This window comes from Mustela erminea, chromosome 5 (assembly GCF_009829155.1).
Source record: "Mustela erminea isolate mMusErm1 chromosome 5, mMusErm1.Pri, whole genome shotgun sequence".
Classification (NCBI taxonomy): domain Eukaryota; kingdom Metazoa; phylum Chordata; class Mammalia; order Carnivora; family Mustelidae; genus Mustela; species Mustela erminea.
Window position 1 is genome coordinate 106,049,766 of NC_045618.1, and position 26,488 is coordinate 106,076,253.

General features: G+C 38.0%; 1 protein-coding gene across 1 annotated transcript in view; it reads left to right on the forward strand.

Annotated features, from left to right (window-relative positions):
• Positions 1-21,642, forward strand: part of ACTR10 (actin related protein 10) — a 35,620-nt gene extending 13,978 nt beyond the window's left edge. Inside the window, exons 8-13 of the mRNA XM_032344322.1 lie at positions 4,009-4,044; positions 6,784-6,863; positions 6,942-7,015; positions 18,078-18,159; positions 19,626-19,827; positions 21,221-21,642. Coding sequence (XP_032200213.1) covers positions 4,009-4,044; positions 6,784-6,863; positions 6,942-7,015; positions 18,078-18,159; positions 19,626-19,827; positions 21,221-21,402 — 656 coding nt within the window. The 3' untranslated portion in view covers positions 21,403-21,642. The remainder of the gene's footprint in view (positions 1-4,008; positions 4,045-6,783; positions 6,864-6,941; positions 7,016-18,077; positions 18,160-19,625; positions 19,828-21,220) is intronic.
• The last annotated feature ends 4,846 nt before the right edge of the window (positions 21,643-26,488 follow it).

Below are 26,488 nucleotides of genomic sequence, written 5' to 3' on the forward strand. Positions count from 1 at the left end.
TATTTTAGCACATATGTCATATCCTCGTTTGTCTGTTAACTCACCTGTTTCCCTTCCTGGACTTTTGAGGATCCCTGTCTTACTTGATTTTCAATCAGTAGCACTTAGTATACTACCTAGGCACTGAATAAATGTTGGAAAGAGAATGGCAGGTTTTTAGGACATTTATCCTTTCGTGTATTGTTTTCATGTTTTTCTTTGGTAGTTAAGAAAATAACATTCTCTATTCTGTAGACAAGATTATAATTTTCCTTTTCCAGATAAACTTTGATACTCATTTATTTATTTATTAGATTTTATTTACTTATTTGACAGAGAGATATCACAAGTAGGCAGAGAGAGGGGTGGGTAGCAGGCTCCTTGCTGAGCAGAGAGCCCAATGACCCTCCATCCCAAGACCCTGGGATCGTGACCTGAGCCAAAGGCAGAGTCTTCAACCCACTGAGCCACCCAAGCACCCCTACCTTTGTTACTCTTTTAGTATATCATGAAAACAGTTAATTTATAAAAAAAAGTATCCAAAGATAATGGGTTTGTATAGCATCCCAAGATATTTTTAAGAAAGGTCTTCTTTAAAACTGATTATAACATTTCCTTTTAATTATGAAAACACCCTTTTTTTAACCAGCCACTGTGGATTCTGACTGTAATCTTTCCCTCACATAATCTCCCAAATCTGAGTCTGTGATAGCCCTATAGTCCTACTAATTGTGGAATTAAATCATATCATTATTTGCTGAATGACATGCTTAGGAGGATCAGAAACTCAAATACATTTAAAACATCTTTTCTCGGGGCACCTGGATGGCTCAGTGGGTTAAGCCTCTGCCTTTGGCTCAGGTCATGATCTTGGGGTCCTGGAATCAAGGCCATTGGGCTCTCTGCTTCACAGGGAGCCTGCTTCCATCTCTCTCTGTCTGCTGCTCTGCCTGCTTGTGCGCTCTCTCTCTCTCTCTATCTCTGTCAAGTAAAAAATCTTTAAAAAATAAAATAAAACAAAATATCTCTTCTCAAGGTCCTTAACAGGGATTATGGGGGTCACCTGGGTGGCTCAGTTGGTTAAACAGCTGCCTTTGGCTCAAGTTCTGATCCCAGGATCCTGGGATCGAGCTTCGAATTGGGCTTCCTGTTCGGCAGAGAGCCTGCTTCTCCCTCTCCCTCTGCCTGCCACTCTGCTTACTTGTGCTATCTCTCTGTCAAATAAATTAATCTTTTTTTTTTTAATTTTATTTATTTATTTGACAGAGAGAGATCACAAGTAGGCAGAGAGGCAGGCAGAGAGAGAGGAAGGGAAGCAGGCTCCCTGCTGAGCAGAGAGCCCGATGCGGGACTCGATCCCAGGACCCAGAGATCATGACCTGAGCCGAAGGCAGCGGCTTAACACACTGAGCCACCCAGGCGCCCCTCAAATAAATTAATCTTAAAAAAAAAAGATTATGTACAAATTTTATGTCTACTTGGATATGCTTAAATGAACTTTGAGCTTTTTTTCATTTAATATTTGGAATCATTTTAAATCAATGTCCTTAGGTTAGCCTTTATAAGTTACTTAAAGGCTAACCTAAGGACATTGATTTGAAAAGTGTACAATTTAAAAATAAATGATATATAAAAATATTATCCTTCTAAATTAATTGAAATTTAGATATGATTTTTCAGAGCCAGAGATAATACCTCCTTTCTATTCCTTATTTGAGAAGTTTAAGTAATTATTATTCACTAAGATTAAGGAACCTCTTCCCAAAGCAGCATCTATCCCCAGCTAAAATATTTATTTTCAAGCCTACTTTACATGTTGCCTAAAGAAAACTGGTTTTCATATTATCAAATTTCTTTGGTACATGTTGGAATTCATCTGACTATTCCTAAAGAATATATAGCAGTTACAAAATGTTACAGTTTTTAGCACTTATTCTTAAATTATAGGTTTTGTATAATCTAGTTACATTTCTGTCTTTGTAGCCAAATTAAAATTTTTTTTGAAATCTCTATCCTTTTGTGAGGTGAATAAGGACTATTTCCTTACACCACACACAAAAATAGACTCAAAATGGATTAAGAAGTCTTCAAACTTTTTGATCACACCCTAGCCCCATCAGTAAGAACTTTGAATCATGTACCTTCAGTACATACGTATGTTTATTTATAAATTATATGCATACTATTATTACTATATTATGAAATACACAAAAGTAAGAATTTGTAAAGGATGAGATAATGGTAAATAATAATTCTAAAGTTGTACTTAGTAATGCTAAAAGTGTTTTGCTCCTCAGAAAAGCAATGTAATTAAATAGGGGTGCTTGGGTGGCTCAGTGGGTTAAGCCTCTGCCTTCCGCTCAGGTCATGATCTTAGGGTCCTGGGATCTAGCCCCGCATCAGGCTCTCTGCTCAGCAGGGAGCCTGCTTCCCCCACTCTCTCTCTGCCTGCCTCTCTGCTTACTTGTGATCACTCTCTTTCTGTCAAATAAATAAAAGCTTTTAAAAAAAAAAAGCAATGTGATTAAAAATTATTTATTATCTTTTAAAGGTTAAGACTTACATTTTGAAGGTGTGGCTTTTAAGTTTAATATATTTAATACTTTGTTTCAGTGGCCGTCATAACTTAAAGATACAGCTAACAAGATATGTAGGTTCAGATGGAAAAAGTGCATGAGTACGCTTATGAAATCATGATTCCATTTTCAGCTATAAATTTCTGTCTAACTTGATGTAAATAACCTGTAATTATAAATCAGAATATCTTTATATATTTAACAATGAGTTAAAAAGAGTTTAGAAGGTCTTAAATTTAGTTTAGAAAATGTTTCTTAGGGGCGCCTGGGTGGCTCAGTGGGTTAATGCCTCTGCCTTCAGCTCAGGTCATGATCCCAGGGTCCTGGGATCGAGCCCCGCATCGGGCTCTCTGCTGAGCCAGGAGCCTGCTTCCTCCTCTCTCTGCCTGCCTCTCTGCTTACTTGTGATCTCTCTCTGTCAAATAAATAAATAAAATCTTAAAAAAAAAAAAAAAGAAAAGAAAATGTTTCTTAGTCTGACTTGGGTAACTAGATTTTTAGCAACAGAATTACATAATAATGATAATATATCCAAATGTCCACCTTTGAAAGGTTCCCAGTATTCTATAGATTTCCTTGAATAGGTACATTCTCCTTTTTTTATTTTAATTTTTCTCTGGATTTTTATTTAAATTCTAGTTATTTAACTTATAATACTGGGTTCAGGAGTAGAATTTAGTGATGCATCACTTACGTACAATACCCAGGGCTCATCATAACAAACCCCTTTCTTAATACCCATCACCCATACCCACCCATCTCCCCTCTGTCAATCCTGAGTTTGTTCTATATCGTTAAGAGTCTCTTACGGTTTGCTTCCTCTCTCTCTTTCTTTTTTTTTTCCTTCCCACATGTTCATCTGTTTTGTTTCCTAAATTCTACATATAAGTAAAATTTTATGGTATTTGTCTTTCTCTGACTTATTTCACTTAACATATACACTCTAGATCCATCCATGTCATTGCAAATGGCAAGAGTTCATTTCTTCTTCTTCTTTTTTAAAGATCTTATTTATTTAACAGACAGAGAGATCACAAGTAGGCAGAGAGGCAGGCAGAGAGCTGGGGGTGGGGTGGGGTGGGAAACAGGCTCCCCAATGAGCAGAGTACCCGATGTGGGGCTTGATCCCAGGACCCTGAGGTCATGACCTGAGCCGAAGGCAGAGGCTCAACCTCCTGAGCCACCCAGGCGTCCCAAGAGTTCATTTCTTCTTGATGGCTGAGTAATATTCCTGTGTGTGTATGTGTGTGTATGGATTAACTTTGAATGATGAAGTTTCTTACCTAGAAACAAAGTTAATTTTCTGCTTAGTTTTTAAAAGTTAAAGTTATAGTACTTACATTTTTAAAAATTTTGCAGAAATGGAAAGTGGTAATGTGAGTTCAATTTAACAGATTGTTTCTGCTTATTATTAAACTTCTATAGTTCTAAATATATAAAATTTCTGTTTCAGGTTCAATTCCAGAAGGTGTCTTAGAGGACATTAAAGGTAAACTAAATTCCCATTTTTGTCCTGTTTGTCCTTAAGTATTAGTTTAGAGGGCATGTGTTTCTAAATATTTACAGAGGTACAATATATGTTAAATACATAATGTAGTATTCTAAAAATATTTAATATGTACGATATGCTGTGGAATAATGTAAATGAAATTTTCATTTTTCTTTAGGTTTATGGAAGCTTTTGGCATTATTTATGATGTCTTATTGAAGAAACCTCTCAATTATAGAATATATAGGATTACTAGGGAATTAACAGTTTGCACAGTATGAAGTAACAGATAAATTGCGTAAAAAAGACACTGGTCTCATGTCGTATATAAGTTTTTTTTTGTTTTTATTTATTTATTTATTTATTTATTTGTCATAGAGAGAGAAGCGAGAGCAAGCACAGGCAGACAGAGTGGCAGCAGAGGCAGAGGGAGAAGCAGGCTCCCCGCCAAGCAAGGAGCCCGATGCGGGACTCAATCCCAGGACGCTGGGATCATGACCTGAGCCGAAGGCAGCCGCTCAACCAACTGAGCCACCCAGGCGTCCCTGTCGTATATAAGTTTTTTTTGTTTTTTTTTAACTCTAGTTTCTAAATACGTATTTGTAAGGTCATTTTACTGACCACAGAAGTTCTAATTTGGGGCTGACTGAGCCACCTAGTCACCCCAGTTTTCCAGTATTTTGATTCACTTAACGGAGAAACAATAAAAATATAATTTAAAGGGCGCTGAGTGGCTCAGTCATTAAGCATCTGCCTTTGGCTCAGGTTATGATCCCAGGGTCCTGGGATCAATGCCCACATCAGGCTTCCTGCTCAGCAAGGAGCCTGCTTTTCCCTCTCCCTCTGCTACTCCCCTTGCTTGAGCGCGCACACACTCTTTCTCTCTCCCTCCCTCTCTCGTCAAATAAATAAAATAAAAAGAAAAAAAATAATATTCTTCAGTGCTGAGAATGTTGACATAAAATTAATAAGAGGGAATCAATAATAATGGATTTTAGAATTAAATGAGACCTGGAGGTAATCTGGTACAGTTGGGGCCCTGAAATATGTGATTTGTTCAGTGTCACACCATAGTTAGGGTTAGAGCTAGGGCTGAAAAATGGATCTTGTTCTTCATTTTATTGTTTCTTCACATGGTAAAATTACCTGAAACTTCTTCAGTTATTGTAAAACCTGAGTCATTTGTACATGCTTATTTGCAGTAGCTTCTTAAGGGCTAAGTATTTATCTTACATAATAAAGATAGCTACGAGGACTTGAATAAAATAAAAAATATGTAAGTAGCATGAGCACCTAGCTTACTATCTAGCATATTAGCATATTAGAGATTCTTAATATATTTTGAATTAGTGATTGAGAAGAATTTTATATAAAGTTTAAATATATATTTAACTAATAGATGTCTTGCATTCAATGTCAGTTTTGTTTCTAGTTAAAAATGTTCTATTCCAGGGCGCCTGGGTGGCTCAGTTGTTAAGCTTCTGCCTTAGGCTGGAGTCATGATCCCAGCATCCTGGGATCAAGCCCCGCATAGGGCTCCTTGCTCTGCTGGGAGCTTGCTTCTCCCTCTCCTACTCCCCTTGCTTGTGTTCCTTCTCTTGCTGTCTCTCTCTCACAAATAAATAATAAAATATTTTTTTTAATGTTTTATTCCTTACCTATTTATGAAAATAATTTGAAGTAACTTACTATAAAAGGTACCTTGCAACAGAAATAATCTTTGTGGGCACCTGGGTAAGCGTCTGCCTTGGGCTCAGGCCATGATCCCAAGGCCCATGATCCTCAGGCCATCTATCCTGGGATCGATTCCCATATTGGGCTCTAGGGAGCTTGCTATTCCCTTTACTCTTGCTCCCCCATCCCCCCCACCCTGCTCATGTTCTCAGGTGATCTCTCTCTCTCTGTGTCAAATAAATAAAATCTCAAAAACCTTTGAAAGAATAAATGATCAAAGTGCAAAAAAAAAAAAGTTGATCCTGTAGAAGGGAAATAGTAGTGTTGAGCTATGCTAAAAGGGAGAAAATAATCATGTCAAAAAAACACCAAACTAAGAAGTGCTACTGCAGCTAAGAGCGAAATTTAGCTTTTTGTTTTGACCAAGATTTTTAAAAAGATTCAGATAGGGGCGCCTGGGTGGCTCAGTGGGTTAAGCCTCTACCTTCGGCTCAGGTCATGATCTCAGGGTCCTGGGATCGAGCCCCGCATCGGGCTCTCTGCTCAGCTAGGAGCCTGCTTCCTTCTCTCTCTCTCTGCCTGCCTCTCTGCCTGCTTGTGATCTCTCTCTGTCAAACAAATAAATAAAATCTTTAAAAAATAAATAAATAAATAAATAAATAAATAAATAAATAAAAAGATTCAGATAGATACATAAGATTAAATACAGAGATAGAAATCAACCTGGTTTAAAGAAACATGCTACATTTTCATGATGCTAAAATTTGTTTTTTTATGGTACTCTTTATACCAGGAATATAAAAAAATATAATAGTTTCCTCAAAGGTGTTTTTTTTTAATGTGATTTTGTGAAAGATGAACAGGCAACATGTCTTATGATTCCTCAGTGAATGAAAAGGTTTTTTATTTGTGAATAAATTGTCATAACCAGATTAAAGGCAGGGATAGTTTATAAAATGTGGAAGAATGGATAACTAGCATGTTCACTTGAATAGAATCATTTAAACTGGACATAGATTGATTCAATCACAAACCATAATAAAATCTCCTTTTCTTTCTCCTAAGTGCGCACTTGCTTTGTAAGTGATCTGAAACGTGGATTAAAAATCCAAGCAGCAAAATTTAATATTGATGGGAATACTGAGGTAAGTTAAAAGCAAGTATATATTTTTTTTCCAGAGGTTATAACCTGTATATTTATGTTTATAATATTTATATTTCAGCGTCCCTCACCACCCCCAAATGTTGACTACCCATTAGATGGAGAGAAGATTTTACACGTTCTTGGATCAATCAGGTAGACCTTAATTTTTATGAGCAAAATAATGAACTAAAATGAATTTCTGGCCTTTAAAAATATACAGGCCTTAATATTGCTACTTTAACAATTATGTGTTCATTAAACACATAATTATGTGTTTATGTTCATTATGTGTTTTTAAGATTTTGTTTGAGAAACAGTACAAGAGGAGCAGGGGCAGAGGCAGAGGAAGAAGCAGACTCCCTGGCTGAGCAGGGAGCCCAATGTGGGGCTGGATCCTAGGACCGTGGAGATCATGACTTGAGCCAAAGGCAGACACTTAACCGACTAAGCCAACCAGGCACCCCTGTTACTCAGCTTTTTAACTTTATAAAAAATTTAAGTAACTGGGGCACCTGGGTGGCTCAGTGGGTAAAGCCTCTACCTTCGGCTCAGGTCATGATCTGAGGGTCCTGGGATTGAGCCCTGCATCGGGCTCTCTGCTCAGCAGGGAGCCTGCTTCCTCCTCTTTCTCTGCGTGCCTCTCTGCCTACTTGTGATCTCTGTCAAATCAATCAATAAAATCCTTAAAAAAATTTTTAAGTAACTCAGAATTAATTAGTAGGACTATAGTAGTAAATAAAGTATAATAATTTTTTTTTTAAAGATTTTATTTAGGGGCGCCTGGGTGGCTTAGGTTGGTTAACTGTCTGCCTTCAGCTCAGGTCATGATCTCGAGGTCAAGCCCCACATTGGGCTCCCTGCTCAGTGGGCAGTCTACTTCTTCCTTTCCTTTCCCTTTACTGCTCCCCTTGCTTGTGGTCTCTCTCTCAAATGAATAAATAAAATCTTTCAAAATCTTTAAAAAATCTTAAAAAAAAAACCCACAATATTTCATTTATTTAGAAAGCATACATGCATGAGCTGTGGGGAGGGACAGAGGGAAAGAGAGAAAGAATTTCAAGCAGACTCCATGATGAACAAAGAGCCTGATGCAAGGCTGATCTCATGAAATCAGGACCTGAGCCCAAATCTAAGTCGGACCACTCAACTGACTGAGCCACCCAGGTGCCCCTAAAGTATAATATTTTAAAACAGGCTTCAGCAAACATTTTCTGTCAAGAACCAAAGGGTAAATAGCTTAGGCTTTGTGAGCTATATGATCTGTGTTGCAACTGTACTTTGTAAAATTAGAGTACAAAATCAGCCATAGACAGTATGTAAATGAATGACCATGGCTGTGTTCTAATAAAAACTTCATTTACAAAAACAGATGGGCTGGATTTGGCTTGCAGGCCACAGTTTGCTGGCTCCTGCTTTAAAATGTTTTCATGGTAGAAAGAATGCATTCTTCCAAATATGCCAAATCTTTTTTTTTTTTTTTTTTAAAGATTTATTTGTTTGAGAGAGAGAAGGAGCAGGGGTAGGGGCAGAAGCAGACTCCCCACCGAGCAGGGAGCCTGACATGGATCTCCATCCTAGGACCCTAAGAGCCAAAGGCAGGTACCTAATGGAATGAGCTACCCAGGCACCCCAAATATGCTAAATCTTAAGGACTAATCAGTAATTCACTTTTTCATTATTCAATACATTATTTTAGCCTTGATGCAATATAAGTTGTTAAGGACTTACATAATTATATTGGTAACAATAGCATTTATGTTTATACACAAGCTTTATAAAATTTGTTTTGAAAGTTCCATTTGTAAAATACCAGAAGAGAGTTATGCACAGAAAAGAGTTATGTAACTGTAGGATTCTGAGATAATACAGAGGTTGAGATATTAAAAGGATGAACATAAATATACAGACATTAAAAAAGGTAGGGTAGGGGTGCCTGCTGGGTGGCTCAGTGGGTTACAGCCTTTGCCTTCAACTCAGGTCTTGATCTCAGGGTCCTGGGATCGAGTCCTGAATTGGGCTCTTTGCTCAGCAGGGAGCCTGCTTCCCCCTCTCTCTCTGCCTACTTGTGATCTCTGTCTGTCAAATAAATAAACAAAATCCTTAAAAAAAAAAATAAAAAGTAAAATAAAAGGTAGGGTAGGAGAACAAAAAGAGTGAGAATATAATACTCAGAGAAGAGTGAAATAAATAAAAAATAAAATAAAAAAATAAAAGTTAGGGTAGGAGAACAAGAAGAGTGAGAATGTAATACTTTTTGATAGCAACTTTAATCATTTTATCTCTTTTTAAAATTATATTCATTAAATTACTATTTTAAATTTTCTCCAGGGGCCCCTGGGTGGCTCAATGGGTTAAACCTCTGCCTTCAGCTCAGGTCATGATCCCAGGGTCCTGGGATGGAGCCCTGCATCAGGCTCTCTGCTCAGCAGGGAGCCTGCTTCCCTTCCTCTCTCTCTGTCTGCTTCTCTGCCTACTTCTGATCTCTGTCTGTGAAATAAATAAGTAAAAATCTTTAAAAAAAAAAAAAAAGTTACCATTTAAATTTTCTCCAGGTTGTTGAGTGGAGCCCAAAATAAGAGAAGAAAATAGATGTTGAAGGAAATTAAAATGGAGCTTTTTGGCTACATATTAGTAGGCAAATAGACTGGGAATAAAAAAAACACCATGTTTCACATTTCAGACCAGTTACTTTACAGTTGTTTGCTAACATGTTTTTCCTACTGAAAAATCTAGTTCTGTTGAAACCTAATACACATAGTTCTGACCAGTACTTTGTTGGTAAATCAGAAGGGTAATTTAAAGTAAAAGACCATTTTTAAAAACCGTATATTAAACATTTCATATTAAAGGATATAAATATGTAGTTATTTGCCAAACTTTTTTCTGGGAACTTTTCTTTGAGGGTAAATCTTTTAGAGTTTGAAATTAAGTATATATAAACCTGGAAATTCATGGTTTATTATTTCCAAGTGTTTTTGTTGTTGTTGTTTTTGTTTTAAGTACAGTGAGAACTTAGTTATTTGTGAATCATTCTTTGTACAGAATTCTTACAGACATTTTTTTCTAGACTTTTACCATTGTATTACCTATATTAAAAAGGTTTTAGGGGCACCTGGGTGGCTCATTTAGTTGAGCACTGGATTCTTGATTTTGGCTCAGATCATGATCTCTGGGTCCTGGGATAGAGCCCCATGTCGAGCTCCATGCTCAGTGCTGGAATCTGCTTGAGATTCTTTCTCCCTCTCCTACTACTTCTACCTGTATGCTTTCTCTCTCTCTAATGAATAAATAAAATCTTAAAAAAAATATTTAAAAAATAATTGTCTTTTCAAAGCATTTAGCATAGTTCGCATAGAAAAACAATTTATTTTCTACTCTATTATTTGTTAAGTAGTAATTGTAAAATTATATAATTTCAATATCAAATCTATTGATAATAAAAGCCTTGGAAAAAGAAAACTGGTGCTCTGTAACCATCTCAACTGGTAGAAATGGAAGTATGCAGGCATAGCAGCAAGTGGCTGACTGAGTGTTGAGCATAGTGCAGGCCTCAGTATACCTTAATGATGAAATGGATCGTTAGCAGGTAGGTTGAGTCTTATAAAGAGAATTTTATGATTTGAAAAAGATTCAAGAAAGCTTCAAAATTCTATGCTCCTAAAAATTCTAAATTTTATTTTTAAGAAGTTGTGTTTATATATGCATATATATAGATCGTTTTGTATTGTATCACTTAGGATTCAGGTTGGCCACCAGTTACACAAACCTGACGTAGTGGCTTCACTAAGGTAGAATTTTGTCTCTCTTGGGTCACCTCGGTGGCTTAGTCAGTTAAGTGTCTGCCTTTGGCTCAGGTCATGATCCTGGGATTGAGCCCCACATCAGGCTCCCCACTCAGCAGCCTGCTTCTCCCTCTCCTTCTGCCCCTTCCTGTTCATGCGCATGCGTGAGCATGTGCGCGCTCTCTCTCTCTCTCCCTCTCAAATAAATAAACAAAAATCTTAAAAAAAAAAAAAAAAAAGTTTGTCTCTCTTTTTAAAGAAGTTCACAGGTAGATAGTCCTGAGATGGTATGACAACTCCCATCAGGGATGTAAACATCCTTTCATCTCTCATCCTTTGGCGGGGGGGGGGGACCCTGTCCTTAGGGACCAGAGTGGTTGGTGGAGGTACAGCTACTATATCTGTTTAAAGCAAGATACCCTAAGAAGGGAAAGAAAAAGTGCTTCCTCTCCATTTTTCTTTATTTTGATTTTTTAAAGATTTTATTTATTTATTTGACAGTGTGAGAGAGGGAACACAAACAGGGGGAGTGGAAGGGGGAGAAGCAGGCATTCCAGGATGCTGGGATCATGACCTTAGCCAAAGGCAGATGCTTAATGACTGAGCCACACAGGTGCCCCCTCCATTTTTTAAAATTAATTAATTAATTTTGAGAGAGAGATTAAATCCATCTAGAGAGAAGGGTTGGAAGGAGAGGGAGAGAGATTCTCAAGCCAACTCTGTGCTGAGTGCAGTGCCACACTCAGGGCTTGGTCCCATGACCCTGAGGTCACAACCTGAGCTGAAACCAAGAGTTGGCCATTTAACCAGCTTTGCCACTCAGGTGCCCCTGTTTCCTCTCCTTTTTAAGGAGACTTTCTAGAAGCCCCATATACCACTTCTGCCACTATCTCATTGTCTATTACTTAGCTACTCATCTAGCTACAATGTAAATACAGTGTTACTATAAGGTAAATACAGTGTTTCTTTTCTTTTCTTTTTAAGGATTTTATTTATTTTATTTGACAGACAAAGATCACAAGTAGGCAGGGGCAGGCAGAGAGAGAGAAGCAGGCTCCCTGGATCATGACCTGAGCTGAAGGCAGAGGCTTTAACCCCCTGAGCCACCAGGCACCCCTAAATACAGTGTTTCTGGAAAAAAAAAAAAATGTCCTTTCCTTTCCTCTTTAAGATTTTATTTATTTGACAGAGAGAGAGAGAGAGAGATAACTGGAGAGGGAACACCAGAGGGTGAGTGGGAATGGGAGAAGCAGGTTCATGACCAGAGGCTTTATGACTGTGCCACCCAGGCGTCATAAATACAGTGTTTCAACTAGGGAGGGGCGTTCTATCCAGCTTAAAAATGGAGTTCTATCCTTTTTTTCCTCCTTCTAAATAATTATAGATTCATAGGAAATTGCAAAGATAATATAGGGAAATCTCCATGTACTCTTCACCCATTTTCTCCCAGGGGTTAACATCTTCACTATACCCTAATAGCAAAATCAGTAAATTGGCATCAGTGTAATGTGTATGTATAGTTCTATGTAATTTTATCACACATAGATTTTTTTCAAATTTAATTTTGTTTTTTCAGTGTTCCAGGATACATTGTTTATGCATCACACCTAGTGCTCCATGCAATACATGCCCTCCTTAATACCCACCACTAGGCTCACCCATCCCCCCACCTCCCTTCCTTCCAGAACCCTCAGTTTGTTTCTTGGAGTCCACAGTCTCTCGTGGTTTGTCTCTCCCTCTGATTTCCCCCAGCTCACTTCTCTCCATCTCCCCATGTCCTCCATGGTACTCCTTATGCTCCACAAGTAAGCGAAACCATATAATAATTGACTCTCTCTGCTTGGCTTATTTCACTCGGCATAATCTCCTCCAGTCCCGTCCATGTTGATAAAAAAGTTGGGTATTCATCCTTTCTGATAGAGGCATAATACTCCATTGTATATATGGACCATATCTTCTTTATCCGTTTGTCTCTTGAAGGGCATCTTGGCTCTTTCCAAGGTTTGGTGATTGTGGCCATTGGTGCTATGAATATTGGGGTACATATGGCCCTTCATTTCACTATATCCATATCTTTGGGATAAATACCCAGTAGGGCAATTGCAGGGTCATAGGGTAGCTCTATGTTTAATTTCTTAAAGAATCTCCCTACTGTTTTCCAAAGTGGCTGCATCAACTTGCATTCCCACCAGCAGTGTAAGAGGGTTCCCCTTTCTCCACATCCTCTCCAACACTTGTTTCTTGCCTTGTTAATTTTGGCCACTCTAACTAGTGTAAGTAACTGGTATCTCAGTGTGGTTTTGATTTGATTTGATTTGATTTGATTTGAATGTTTTTTCATGTGTCTGTTAGCCATTTGTCTTGTTTGGAGAAATGTCTGTTCATGTCTTCTGCCCCCTTTTTGACATGATTATCTGGTTTTTGAGTGTTGAGTTTGAGGAGTTCTTTATAGATCTTGGATATCAGCCCTTTGTAGTGTCATTTGCAAATATCTTCTCCCATTCCGTGGGTTGCCTCTTTGTTTTGTTGGCTGTTTCCTTTGCTGTGCAGAAGCTTCTTATCTTGATAAAGTCCCAAAAGTTCATTTTCGCTTTTGTTTCCTTTGCCTTTGGAGACATGTCTTAAAAGAAGTTGCTGTGGCCGATGTCAGAGAGGTCACTGCCAATGTTTTCCCCTAGGATTTTGATAGATTCCTGCCTTACATTGAGGTCTTTTATCCATTTTGAGTTTTTCTTTGTGTATGGTGTAAGAGAATGGGTGAGTTTCATTCTTCTTTACTTAGCTGTCCAATTTTCCCAGCACCATTTATTGAAGAGACTGTCTTTTTTCCACTGAGTATTTTTTCCTGCTTTGTTAAAGATTATTTGATCATAGGGTTGTGGGTCCATATCTGGACTCTCTACTATTCCACTGGTCTGTGTGTCTGTTTTTGTGCGAGTACCATGCTTTCTTGGTGAGTACAGCTTTGTAGTAAAGCTTGAAATCAGGCAATGTGATGCCCCAGTTGTGTTTTTCTTTTTCAACATTTCCTTAGCAATTTGGGGTCTTTTCTGGTTCCATACAAATTTTAGGATTGTTTGTTCCAGTACTTTGAAAAATGCCAGTGGAATTTTGATCAGGATGGCACTGAAAGTATAGATTACTCTGGGAAGTATGGACATTTTAACAATGTTTATGCTTCTGATCCATGAGCATGGAATGTTTTTCCATCTTTTTGTGTCTTCAGTTTTATTCATGAGTGTTCTGTTGTTCCTCAAGTACAGATCTTTTACCTCTTAGGTTAGATTTATTCCAAGGTATCTTATGGTTCTTGGTGCTGTAGTAAATGGAATCAGTTCTCTATTTTCCCTTTCTGTATTTTCCTTGTTAGTGTACAAGAAAGCAACTGATTTCTGTGCATTGATTTTGTATCCTGCCACATTACTGAATTGCTGTATGAGTTCAAGTAGTTTGGGGGTGGTCTTTTGGGTTTTCCATAGAAAGTTTCATGTCATCTGTGAAGAGAGTTTGACTTCTTCTTTGCCAATTTGAAGAGCTTTTATTTCTTTTTGTTTTCTGATTGCTGTTGCTAGGACTTCTATTACTATGTTGAACAACAGTGGCAAGAGTGGGCATCCTTGTCCTGTTCCTGATCTCAAATGGAAGGGTGTCCACTTTTCCCCATTGAGAATGATATTTGCTGTGGGTTTTTCCTAGATAGATTTTATGAAGTTGAGGAGTATTCCCTCTATCACTGTACTTTGAAGAGTTTTAATCAGGAACAGATGCTGTATTTTGTCAAATGCTTTTCCTGCATCAATTGAGAGGACCATGTGGTTCTTTTCTCATTGATTTGTTCTATCACGTTGGTTGATTTGCGAATATTGAACCACCTTGCATCCCAGGGATAAATCCCCCGTGGTCATGGTGGATAATCTTTTTAATGTATTGTTGGATCCTATTAACTAGTATCTATTTTTTTTTAAGATTTTATTTATTTATCAGAGAGAGAGAGGGGGGAGAGAGCGAGCACAGGCAGACAGAATGGCAGGCAGAGGCAGAGGGAGAAGCAGGCTCCCCGCCGAGCAAGGAGCCTGAAGTGGGACTCGATCCCAGGACGCTGGGATCATGACTTGAGCCGAAGGCAGCTGCTTAACCAACTGAGCCACCCAGGCGTCCCTTAACTAGTATCTTGTTAAGAATCTTGGCATCCATATTCATCAGGGATATTGGTCTAAAATTCTCCTTTTTGATAGGGTCTTTGCCTGGTTTAGGGATCAGAGTAATGCTGGCTTCATAGAAAGAGTCTGAAAGTTTTTCTTCTGTTTCTATTTTTTGAAACAGCTTCAGGATAATAGGTTCATTCCTTCTTTGAATGTTTGGTAGAATTCCCCAGGGAATCTTTCAGGTCCTGGACTCTTGTTTTTTGGGAGGTTTTTGATCACTGCTTCAATCTCATTTCTAGATATTGGTCTATTCAGGTTGTCAATTTCTTCCTGTTTCAGTCTTGGAAGTTTATAGGTTTCCAGGAATGCATCCATTTCTTCTAGGTTGCTTAACTTACTGGCATATAACTGTTGATAATAATTTCTGATGATTGTATTTCCTGGTGTTAGTAGTGATCTCTTCCCCCTTTCATTCATAATTTTATTAATTTGGGTCCTCTCTCTTTTCTTTTGGATTAGTTTGGCCAGTGGTTTATTGATCTTACTGATACAGAGAACCAGCTTTTAGTTTCATTGATATGTTCTACTGTATCTCTAGTTTCTAACTTACTGATCTCTGCTCTAATCTTGATTATTTCCCTTCTTATACATGGGGTTGGCTTAATTTGTTGTTGATTTTCCAGTTCTTTAAGGCGTAAAGAGAGTTGGTGTATTCCGGATTTTTTTTTTTTCATTTTTTTGAGTGAGACTTGGATGGCTGTGTATTTCCCCCTTAGGACTACCTTTGCTGTATCCCATAGATTTTGGACCTATCTGTCTTCATTCTCTTTGGTTTCCATGAATTGTTTAAGTTCTTCTTTGATTTCCTGGTTGATCCTTGAGCAGGATAGTCTTTAGCTTCCAAGTGTTTGAATTCCTTCCAAACTTTTTCTTATGGTTGAGTTCCAGTTTCAAAGAGTTGTGGTCTGAGAATATGTAGGGAATAATCTCAATCTTTTTTTCTTTTTTTTTTTTTTTTTGGTATCACGGTTGAGCCCTGATTTGTGACCCAGTATGTACTCTGTTCTGGAGGAAGTTCCATGTGAGCTCGAGAAGAATGAGTATTCTGTTGTTTTAGGGTGGAATGTTCTGTATATATCTATGAGGTCCATCTGGTCCAATGTGTCATTCAAGGCTCTTGTTTCTTTATTGTTTTTCTACTTGGATGACCAATTACTTAGCATGGCATATTAAGATCCCCTACAATTAATGTATTCATATCAACATGACTGTTTTGATTAATAGTTGGTTTATGTAGTTGGCTTCCTCCATATTGGGGGCATAAATATTTAAAATTGTTAGATCTTGGTGGACAGACCCTTTAAGAATAATGTAGTGTTCTTCTGTATCTCTTGACTGTAGTCTTTAGCTTAAAATCTAATTTATCTGATATGAAAATCCCTACCCCAGCTTTCTTCTGAGGCCTGTTGGCACAAAGGATGCTTCTCCATCCCTTTACTTTCAGTCTGGATTTATCTTGTAGATAGCATATGGACGGGTCCTGTCACTTTTTCCAGTCTGCAACCCTGTGCCATTTTATGGGAGCATTTAGGCTGTTCATGTTGAAAGTGATTATTGAAACATAAGTTTTTATTGACATCATGTTGCCTGTGAAGTCCTCATTTCTATAGGTTGTCTCTGTAAATTTCTATTCTATGTCACTCTTGGGCTCGCTCTTTTATAGAACCCCCTTTAATATTTCTTGTAGTGCTGGCTTGGTCACATACTATTTTATTTTATTTCATTTTATTTTATTTTATTTTATTTTATTTTATTTTAAAGATTTTATTTATTTATTTGACAGACAGAGATCACAAGTAGGCAGAGAGGCAGGCAGAGAGAGATGGAGAAGCAGGCTCCCTACAGAGCAGAGAGCCCGATGTGGGGCTCGATCCCAGTACCCTGAGATCATGACCTGAGCCGAAGGCAGAGGCTTAACCTACTGAGCCACCCACGCACCCCTCACATACCCTTTTAAACCTTGCCAGTCTTGGAAGCTCTTTATCTTCCCATCCATTTTGAATATCAGCCTTGCTAGATAAAGTATTCTTGGCTGCATGTTCTTCTCATTTAGGGCCCTGAATATGTCTTGTCAGCCCTTTCTATCTTGCCAGGTTTCTGTGGACAGGTCTGATGTTATTCTGATGGTCCTTCCTCTCTGTTTAAGGAATCACTGCCCTTAAGACCTCCTGTCTGAAATTATGATTCGTGAATTTCACATTAAGTGTCTGGATGTCTTTCTAGACTGGTTGATCTTGGGGAAGGGGTGTTTTTTCTGCCTCTAGGACATGAACACTTGTTCCGTTCGTTCCCCAGATTAGGGAAATTTTCATCCAGAATTTGTTCAATTATAACTTCTAGTCTTCTCTCTTTCTCCATTCCCCTCAGGGATCCCAGTTAATTCTGACATTGGAATGTTTCATGGCGTCTCCCTAATTCTGTTTTCATGGCTTCTGAGCTGTTTGTTCCCTATCTCCTCCTGATCCTTCTTTTCTAATAGTTTGTCTTCTAGATCACTAATTCCATCTTCTCAGTTATTTACCTTTGTTACCCTAGCTATTAGAGTATTTATATTAGATTGGATCTCATTGATAGCATTTTTAAATTCTGCCAGATTGGCTCTCACTTCCGCCCTTAGAGATTCTATGTTGTCACTAATGGTCTTCTCCAACCTAGCCACACATAGATTTTTTAATCACCACCATAATCAAGATACAGAACTGTTCCATCACTACAAAAATCTTCCTTGTGCTACCCCAAAATAGGGTTCTTTTAATTTGAGAACGAACAGGAAAATGGATATTTTGATAGGCAACTAACAATCTTTGCCATATGTTATTTTTAAAAACAAAGAAATGCTTGGGGAGAGGGTTGTTTTTTTAATGTTTTGTATGTGGACCTGCTTTGAATCTTACTTTTATAGAATTTCATTCCTTTTCTGTTGATAGGCTTAAGGAAGTATAATTGGACAAAATATATGTTAATCTGTACATAATAATAGTTGTAGCTAATACTTCAGGAGTACCTCCTTTGTACCAGGCGATGTGCTATTGACTCATTGAATCCTTACCTCCACACCTGTAAGGCAGGTGCTGTTACTCTCCTTGTTCACAAATGCAAACACCCTGGGTTTTAATAATGATTCTATGTTAACATAGTACTGTTACTTAAAAAAAAGAACTGATGGTGTATGTTCTGTATTGTACTATATGATGCCAACAAAGCACTCTCTGTTTTTAATCTCATTAGAGATTCAGTTGTGGAGATTCTTTTTGAACAAGATAATGAAGAGAAATCAGTTGCCACTTTAATACTGGATTCCCTTATACAGGTATTTTGTATTTTGATTTTGGAGAAAGTTTCAATTTAGGACTACAGCCTTTTAGAGAAAAAAAAATTTCTTCAAGATTTATTTATTAGAGAGAGAGAGTATGGGGTAGGGGTAGAGGGAGAGAGTCTTAAGCAGATGCTACACTGAGTGGGGAGCCTGATGCCAGGCCCAGTCTCGACGCTGATATCACAACCTGAGCTGAAGTGAAGAGTTGAATGCTTAACTGACTGTGCCACCCAGACGCCCTGAGAAAAAAAATTTTTTAAGTAATCTCTACACCTCATGTGGGGTTTGAATTCACAATCACATAATCAAGGGTCACATATCTACTAACTGAGACAGCCGGGCGACCTGAGAAAATTTTTAAATGTTATTTTCTGTATTTATATTTTATTTTTTGTTTTTAAAGATTTAATTTATTTAGTTGGTGGAGAGAGCACAGGCAGGGGCAGCGACAGGCTGAGGGAGAGGGAGAATCAGGCTCCCCGCTGATCAGGGAGCCCGATATGGAACTCGATTCTAGGACCCTGAGATCATGACCTGAGCCCAAGGCAGGTGCTTAACCAACTGAGCCACCCAGGGGCCCCTGTATTTATATTTTAGCCACTGGTTACAATTTTTAGTTTTTATGTTAAATTTTACTGTTACTGAGTTTTACTTTGGCACTGAGATAGGGTATTTACAACGTTTCAGACTCAGGGATAAGTTAGGCTATCAGGTATTATTTCTGTAGCAACAATATCAGATTTTTATTTTGTACCTAATATAGCTTATAGTTTCTTTAAATGCGGGTTTGTATAGTATTGAATTTTAAGTTCCATAGGGTATATTATAGTATGTCTCTTTTGTTTAATGACTATGGAATCACAGAACTCCATGTGAAATGCCATCGCTTTGGAAGATATTGTCTACCTTTGGCAGCTCTGCTCAGGCTTTTATGAAAAACATAGCATCAGTGAAAGACTTCAGCATTCTAATTTTTAGAACTGATATAGAAACATAATTTTTCTAAGAATGTTCTCTTCCCACTGGCCAACTGGCTCTGGATATAATACTGTGACGCTATCAGAAAAATTAGAAAAATTAAGTTTCTACATATTTTCCTTACTAAAAAAAGAAGTAATGTTATTTTTTCTCATGTCCTTCTGAGTCAACTGAGTCATTTTACACTGAAAACGAGAATACTCACATATGACTACCATATACCCTGTCGAATTTTAAATTCTATACTGTTAGATTTTAAAATCTTTGGAGTTCTATATTAAGAATATGGCAGTATTATCATAGTTATATTTGCTACATGAAAAACTCCCTTGTTAAAGAAATCTTGTTGTGCCTTTTTTTAAATGATAATGATCACCTACTTAATTTGTAAAATATAATCTGTATATTTTCCTGAATTCAATCAAGGATTATTTATACAGTTAAGAATAAACTCTTTTTTTTTTCTTTCTCTTTAAAAACAGTGTCCAATAGACACCAGAAAGCAACTGGCAGAGAATTTGGTAGTCATAGGTGGAACATCTATGTTGCCAGGATTTCTCCACAGATTGCTTGCAGAAATAAGGTATTTGGTAGAAAAACCAAAATACAACAAAGCACTCGGCACCAAGACATTCCGAATTCATACTCCACCTGCAAAGGCTAATTGTGTGGCCTGGTTGGGAGGTAAGAATTTAGTTTTTAAAATATAATGATTATGTAGTAATTGGTCCCTAACTGGTATTATTAATGGATATATTAGAATAGATGATTCAGTCTTAAAAATTGCTCACTTGGGGCGCCTGGGTGGCTCAGTGGGTTAAGCCGCTGCCTTCGGCTCAGGTCATGATCCCAGGGTCCTGGGATCGAGCCCCGCATCGGGCTCTCTGCTCAGCAGGGAGCCTGCTTCCTCCTCTCTCTCTGCCTGCCTCTCTGCCTGCTTGTGATCTCTCTCTGTCAAATAAATAAATAAAATCCTAAAAAAAAAAAAAAATTGCTCACTTAACAAACTAATAGAACTATTAAATAATTTTATTTGAGCACTGACTTTTCCTTAAGTTATTGTCAGAAATATATACCTATTTCTCTTGGCATTTGCACTTCATTTTTTATGTAAACTTTATCCAATTAAAGTCATTTCTCACAATAGTTATTGACAGCTGTGCATTTATTCCAGTATACTACCATTGCTCATAACATTTGTTTTAATTCCTTCTAAAGGTAATTTGTGAGACATATATGAGAATTGATATCTTTATTTTATAATTACACTTTATTTTGTGACTGAGTTCATTGAATGATAATTCATAGGAAATGATAGGCTCATTGAAATAAGGAAATAGCCTATATATATAAAGAGACTATATATAGAGAGGGAAAGAGACTATATACATATAGAGAGAGAGAGAAAGAGAAGGAGACTACTTTGAAGATATACATATATAGGAAGAGAGGGAGGGAAAAAGAGATACTACTTTGAAGAGAAAAACAATCATGGCTGTGTGTATTTATATATGTTCTAATATGAGTTTTATAATGCACTTGCAGCTAATAGGTATCTTGATCATTAGAAAAAGTATTGAGATTTTAAATGAATATTTCTTGTAGAATTTGGTTAAAATGTTATTTTGATCTAGGACAAACGGATTTAGTTACCAAATTATTTTTTAAAGATTGCTTTGTGGGTCTTTATAAAGTCTTCAGCATAGACTTGGATGGCTTTATAATGATGCTTATTGGGTTTTACAGTACTGTTTTATTTATTGACATACAATCTTAAAGTTGTGGCAAAGAAAACCACACATTATTTACTGTATTTACACAGAATTGAAAGTAGTTTCCACCACTCTCTATCTCACCTGCTTTTAGACATAGTGATGCTTATTAGCATTTTCACTATAATCCGCTATAGGCTATTTAAGTTACTTTCAACATAGGAATTGTGGCTTACTCTGTTATTAAAAATAAAAGATATAAAAGAACTGTAAGAATTTGAGGAGTATGAGTATGTTTCACCTGTACATAAACTTTTCTGGTAAAAGTTTTCATCTTGACTATAAAAATATTTTTTACCACACAGGAGCTATTTTTGGAGCACTACAGGACATACTTGGGAGCCGTTCAGTCTCAAAGGAGTATTATAATCAGACAGGCCGTATACCTGATTGGTGTTCTCTTAATAACCCACCTTTGGAAATGATGTTTGATGTCGGGAAAGCTCAGCCACCGCTGATGAAGAGAGCATTTTCCACTGAGAAATAAAAATTTGATTGAAATTCCACTTTGCTTTGTGTCAAGTATCTAATCAATTATAAGCAAATTGTACAAAGTATATAGGATGCTGTTAGAGGTGACTTTATGGAAGTGAAAGCTTTCTGTAGTTACTTTGCATTAATATTTAATTCTTTTGACTGTTGTTTCTCTTGTGTAGTAGTAAAACAGTAGCTGATGCTTATGAAATTTGTTGTAATTATATCAATAAAATATAGTAAAGCAGTTTAATTTTGGAAGTTTGTTACATGGTTTAGTTTCCAAAAAGAGTAAAAACGTTGTCCCTCCACAATTCACATTATCTACCCTGAGTATTGGAGAATCCATCTGTTTAGTTACTTTTAGCAGTTACTTCTTTTAAAGAATAAATAATGTTAACCATTACTAGGTATTTCAAATATTAACATGGGTCTCTTTCTTCAAATCCTTTTGTTTTGGTATTTTTGTGTCCATGTGAGAATGCTACTTTTCCAGGAATATATTTGACCCTTTAAACTGAGAATGTTCAGTAGATTAGTTAAACATTTGTTAAGCAAAGTATGGAAATGTTCACTTTTTAACTTTACGTGTCTTTATGAATAATTCTGCATTTCTAAGAAGAAAGGTATTTCATTTTTATGCAAAGGTATTTCATTTTATGTATTTTTATGAAACTGCTTTATAAACATGTATTCATAATGTTTTTAATCTCTTGTGCTTTTTATCTTCTCATGATAGAGGTTCTTGGAAATAGGTACTCAGTGTTTGATTTTTATTTTTGTTTGTTCTTCATTTGTTTTTAACAAACTACCTCTTACTGAAATATTGCTGGTTTTTATTCTTCCCAGATGCCTGTGAAAATATGTACACCTGTTCCTGAAGAATGTACTCATATTTCTGAAGACAGAGTAGGAATTGATACATTTTCTGGACTATATAACCTGTGTCCATTCTTACACATGGTTTAATCATTTTGATTGTCCTTTTGGGTCCTTCCTAGTTTTGCCATATACTTTATGTGTGAAAATACTAGCACCCACTAACACTTGAAAGAGCTGGTTCCTAGCATTAAGAATAGGAAAGAATTTAAGGGGGTGGAGAAGAACTTTGTGTGTGTGTGTGTGTGTTTAAAAATATTTCTTAAAAAAAAACAAAAAAAACTTCCAGCGGGGTGCCCGCTGGCTTAGTCAGTTAAACATCCACCTTTGACTCAGGTCATGATCCCAAGGTCCTGGAATCGAGTCCCACATTGGGCTCTCTGCTCACTGGGGAGTCTGCTTCCTGCTCTCACTCTTCCTCTGTGCACTCTCTCTCTCTCTCAAGTAAGTAAATAAAATCTTTTAAAAAATTAAAATTAGGGCGCCTGGGTGGCTCAGTAGGTTAAAACCTCTGCCTTCGGCTCAGGTTATGATCCCAGGGTCCTGGGATCGAGTACCGCATCGGGCTCTGCTCAGCAGGGAGCCTGCTTCCCCCCCCCCCCCCCCGCCCCCTGCCTGTCTCTCTGCCTACTGTGATCTCTGTCTGTCAAATAAATAAATAAAATCTTTTAAAAAAAAAAATTAAAACTAAGGGGCATCTGGGTGGCTCAGTGGGTTAAAGCCTCTGCCTTCAGCTTGGGTCATGATCTCAGGGTCCTGAGATCCAGCTCCACATCCAGCCCTAGGTGGGGGAGCCTACTCAGCAGGGAGCCTACTTCCTTCTCTCTGCCTACTTGTGATCTCTCTCTGTGTCAAATAAATAAAATCTTTTATAAAATATTAAAATTAAAAAATAATTAAAAATAATGCTAGCTATACTTTTTTACCATGTACTACTACTTTAGTAGCACAGGAATAAGATTCATTCAGTATTTGACTGCTCTTTGTATAGTGTAGTTTCAGACACTAAATGTTACAACAGTAAGACTTTTACCTTTACCTTTAGGTGGTTTTCAGATTAATAGACATGGCTAGTACACAGCTGATGATACAGAATGTGGTGGCAGCGTAAGGACATCAGTTGTTTTTTATTGATGTAGATAATTCTTTTTTTTATGTAAATAATATTTTTAAATTCAATTAGCCACCGTTTAGTACATCATTAGTTTCAGATGTAGAGTTCAGTAATTCATGAGTTGTGTATAACACCCTGTGCCGATCACAACACGTGCCCTCAAGGCCCATCACCCAATTACCCCACTGCCACCCCCACACCACACCTCCTGATGTAGTTAATTCTGACCAGGGAGTTGAAGAAAGCTTTGTAGAGAAGGTTTTTACCCTTGTTCCTGAAGGATAAGTAGAATTTTAATAATTGGAGTTATTTCAATCTATATGAACTGAATTCTCTGTACAAAATCTTAATTGGCACTGGGATGAAGCATTGCTAAATATAATTTAGGATTAGGTAATGAAGAACTTGAAGACTCTATTAAAAGCAGTGAATAAAACTTTGAAGGATCACTTCTGCCATCCAGTTACCTAACATATTCATTCCAAAAACTAAGGTTCTTTAATCCTTTGGACCTGCCACTCTTCCACAGCACCCTTTCCCTTAAAAGTAGTCATCTTTCCCATAAGCACATATCTATAACTGATGCACCTTCTGATCATTTCAATACAGGGTTTATCTTCTTTTCTGGAATATAAGCTCCATAAGAACGAAGTCCCTTCCTAACTTTGAAAGCTCTCAGTGGGCTTGCCAGGAGTAGGTATATCATTGGTTGTCAATAGTATGGATTCACTAATAACATTACCTTTTTTTTTTTTTAAGATTTTATTTATTTATTTGTAAGAGAGAGAGAGTGAGAGCGAGCACAGGCAGACAGAGTGGAAGGCAGAGTCAGAGGGAGAAGCAGGCTCCCTGCGGAGCAAGGAGCCCGATGTGGGACTCGATCCCAGGACACTGGGTTCATGACCTGAGCCGAAGGCAGCTGCTTAACCAACTGAGCCACCCAGGTGTCCCTAACATTACCTTTTTGTAGTAAATGTGATTTTAAAAATTCTTTATGACTTTTTTTATGAATATGAAGAAGTTTTTCATCACTGAATAATATGAAAAAATCTCTGACTGAAACAGCTTTATAGGTAGGTAGCTATAAAGTGACAGACACCTGTTGGCTGAGGTTAAGTAATCGAGCATTCTGATAGGGGTTGAATTGTCTGCTCCGGAAAGATACATTGAAGTGCTAACCTCCAATACCTGTGAATATGGCCTTATTTGGAAAAGAGTCTTTGCAGATATAATCAAATAAAGATGAGGTCATTATGGTAGACCCTAACCTGTTATGACTGGTATTCTTGTGAGGGGAAATGCCACATGAGACTGGTACACAGGAAGGAAACAGGAAATAACCAAGGTGGAAGTGAGAGTTCTGCAGCTGCAAGCCAGGAAACACCAAGGATTGCTGGTGACACCAGAAACAAGCATACAGTGTTCTTCAAGAGAGCCTTTGAGAGCATAACTCTGTACACTTTGATTTCAAGCTTCCAGCCTCTAGAATGGTGAGACAATGCATTCACATTGTTTTAAGGCACCCAGTTTGTAGTACTTTGTTAGAGCAGTCCAAGGGAACTAATACACCCTACTTAATTCACCAGTTCAGCATGTATTTACTGAACATCTGCCAGACATTAGTTTAGGTGCTTGAGATACATTAATGAGCAAAGACAAAAATCTGCCATTCCAAGGGCTGGAGAAAGTGAAGAAACATACTAACAGTAAGTTAGAAAATAACATGGGAAAAACGGTGTCAGGTAAAGTAGATGGAGGGATAGTTGCTGGTGAGAACAGTGGTTAGGGTGGTGCTCACTTATGACTTGAACAAAGAAGTTAGGCAAGTGTGACTTAAATACAGTTGGTCTCTGCCCCTGGTTCCTGACACAGAGCTCTAAAACGCTTGTAATTTCCTGTGTGACCAAGATGTTAGGAGCATCCTACACAGAAATCACAACTCCCTTGGAATTTCTTGGGTAATAGGAGTGTCTTTTTTTGTAATGAGACAATTCCTGATGGGCTCCTAGATCACTTCAGCATGAGATTTGTTCACCAGAAAGACCCAAGGCACAGTTAAAACTTTTGCACATGCACACACACCCTGTCTTCTAGGGAGAGGAGACGATTAGATAATTGAGTTAATAATCATGCCTACCTGGTGAAGCCTCCATTGAAAATCCCTAACCTACAGGGTTCGGAGGGCTCCCAGGATTGTGAACACGTTCCAGGCACTGGGAGGATGATGTGCCAGAAGACAGCATAGAAGGTCTGTGCTTCCCCGCACCTTGCCTCATGCACCGCTTCCATATGGCTGTTCTGAGTTGTATCCATAATAAACCAGGAATAAGTAAACTTTTTCTGAGTCCTGCGAGCCATTTTAGGAAATCATCAACCTGAGGAAGAGGATTATGGGAATCCCCGACTTAAAACCGTTTGGTCAGAAGTGCAGGAGGCCTGGGATTGCTGTTGCGGACGCAGAAAATCCACTTTAGACGAACTGGTCACTGTCCAACTGCAAACAGCAAACATCCTCCTCTTGCGAAATGAGTGACTTGACCAATCTCAGCTTTATCCTTCCTTTGGTCTACTCTTCCTATTAATAAGTTTTACTGAGATCGTAGAACTGCCCTTGCTTTTGAGAACACCCAATCCAGAAGGGGCATTCACTTGTTAGGGCTCCCCAAGCCCCGCAAAATCACCCAAGTAAAGCCCAGACCCTATAATAGGTTCTTTCTAACACCCTCTTAAACAGACACCCCACGTCCCTCTCTGCGGTGTGTAATAAACCAAACTTGTTCAACCACAGGTGTGGATTTTGGGTCTCTTTGGAAAGGTGTGGGGGACGAACGGTGAGCGTAGACGGCTGCAGAGAAATAGAATGGCAACCGCCTGCGGGAAAATTAGGTCAAAGTCTGTGTTCTGTTTTAAGATAAATAACGGCATGTTTGTTGAAGGAAAGGAGAGAGCAAAAATGGTCGTTTCGTGGTAGGAAAGCCTGCGGGTAACATGCGGAGGGATAGGCACCGGTGCTTCAGCAGCGGTTGGCTTCCGTTAGGAGCCGGGACCGTCCCCCTGCCGGCGGGGTCGGCGAGCGCCGGGGACGCGCGGGGAGCGTCCTCAGGGT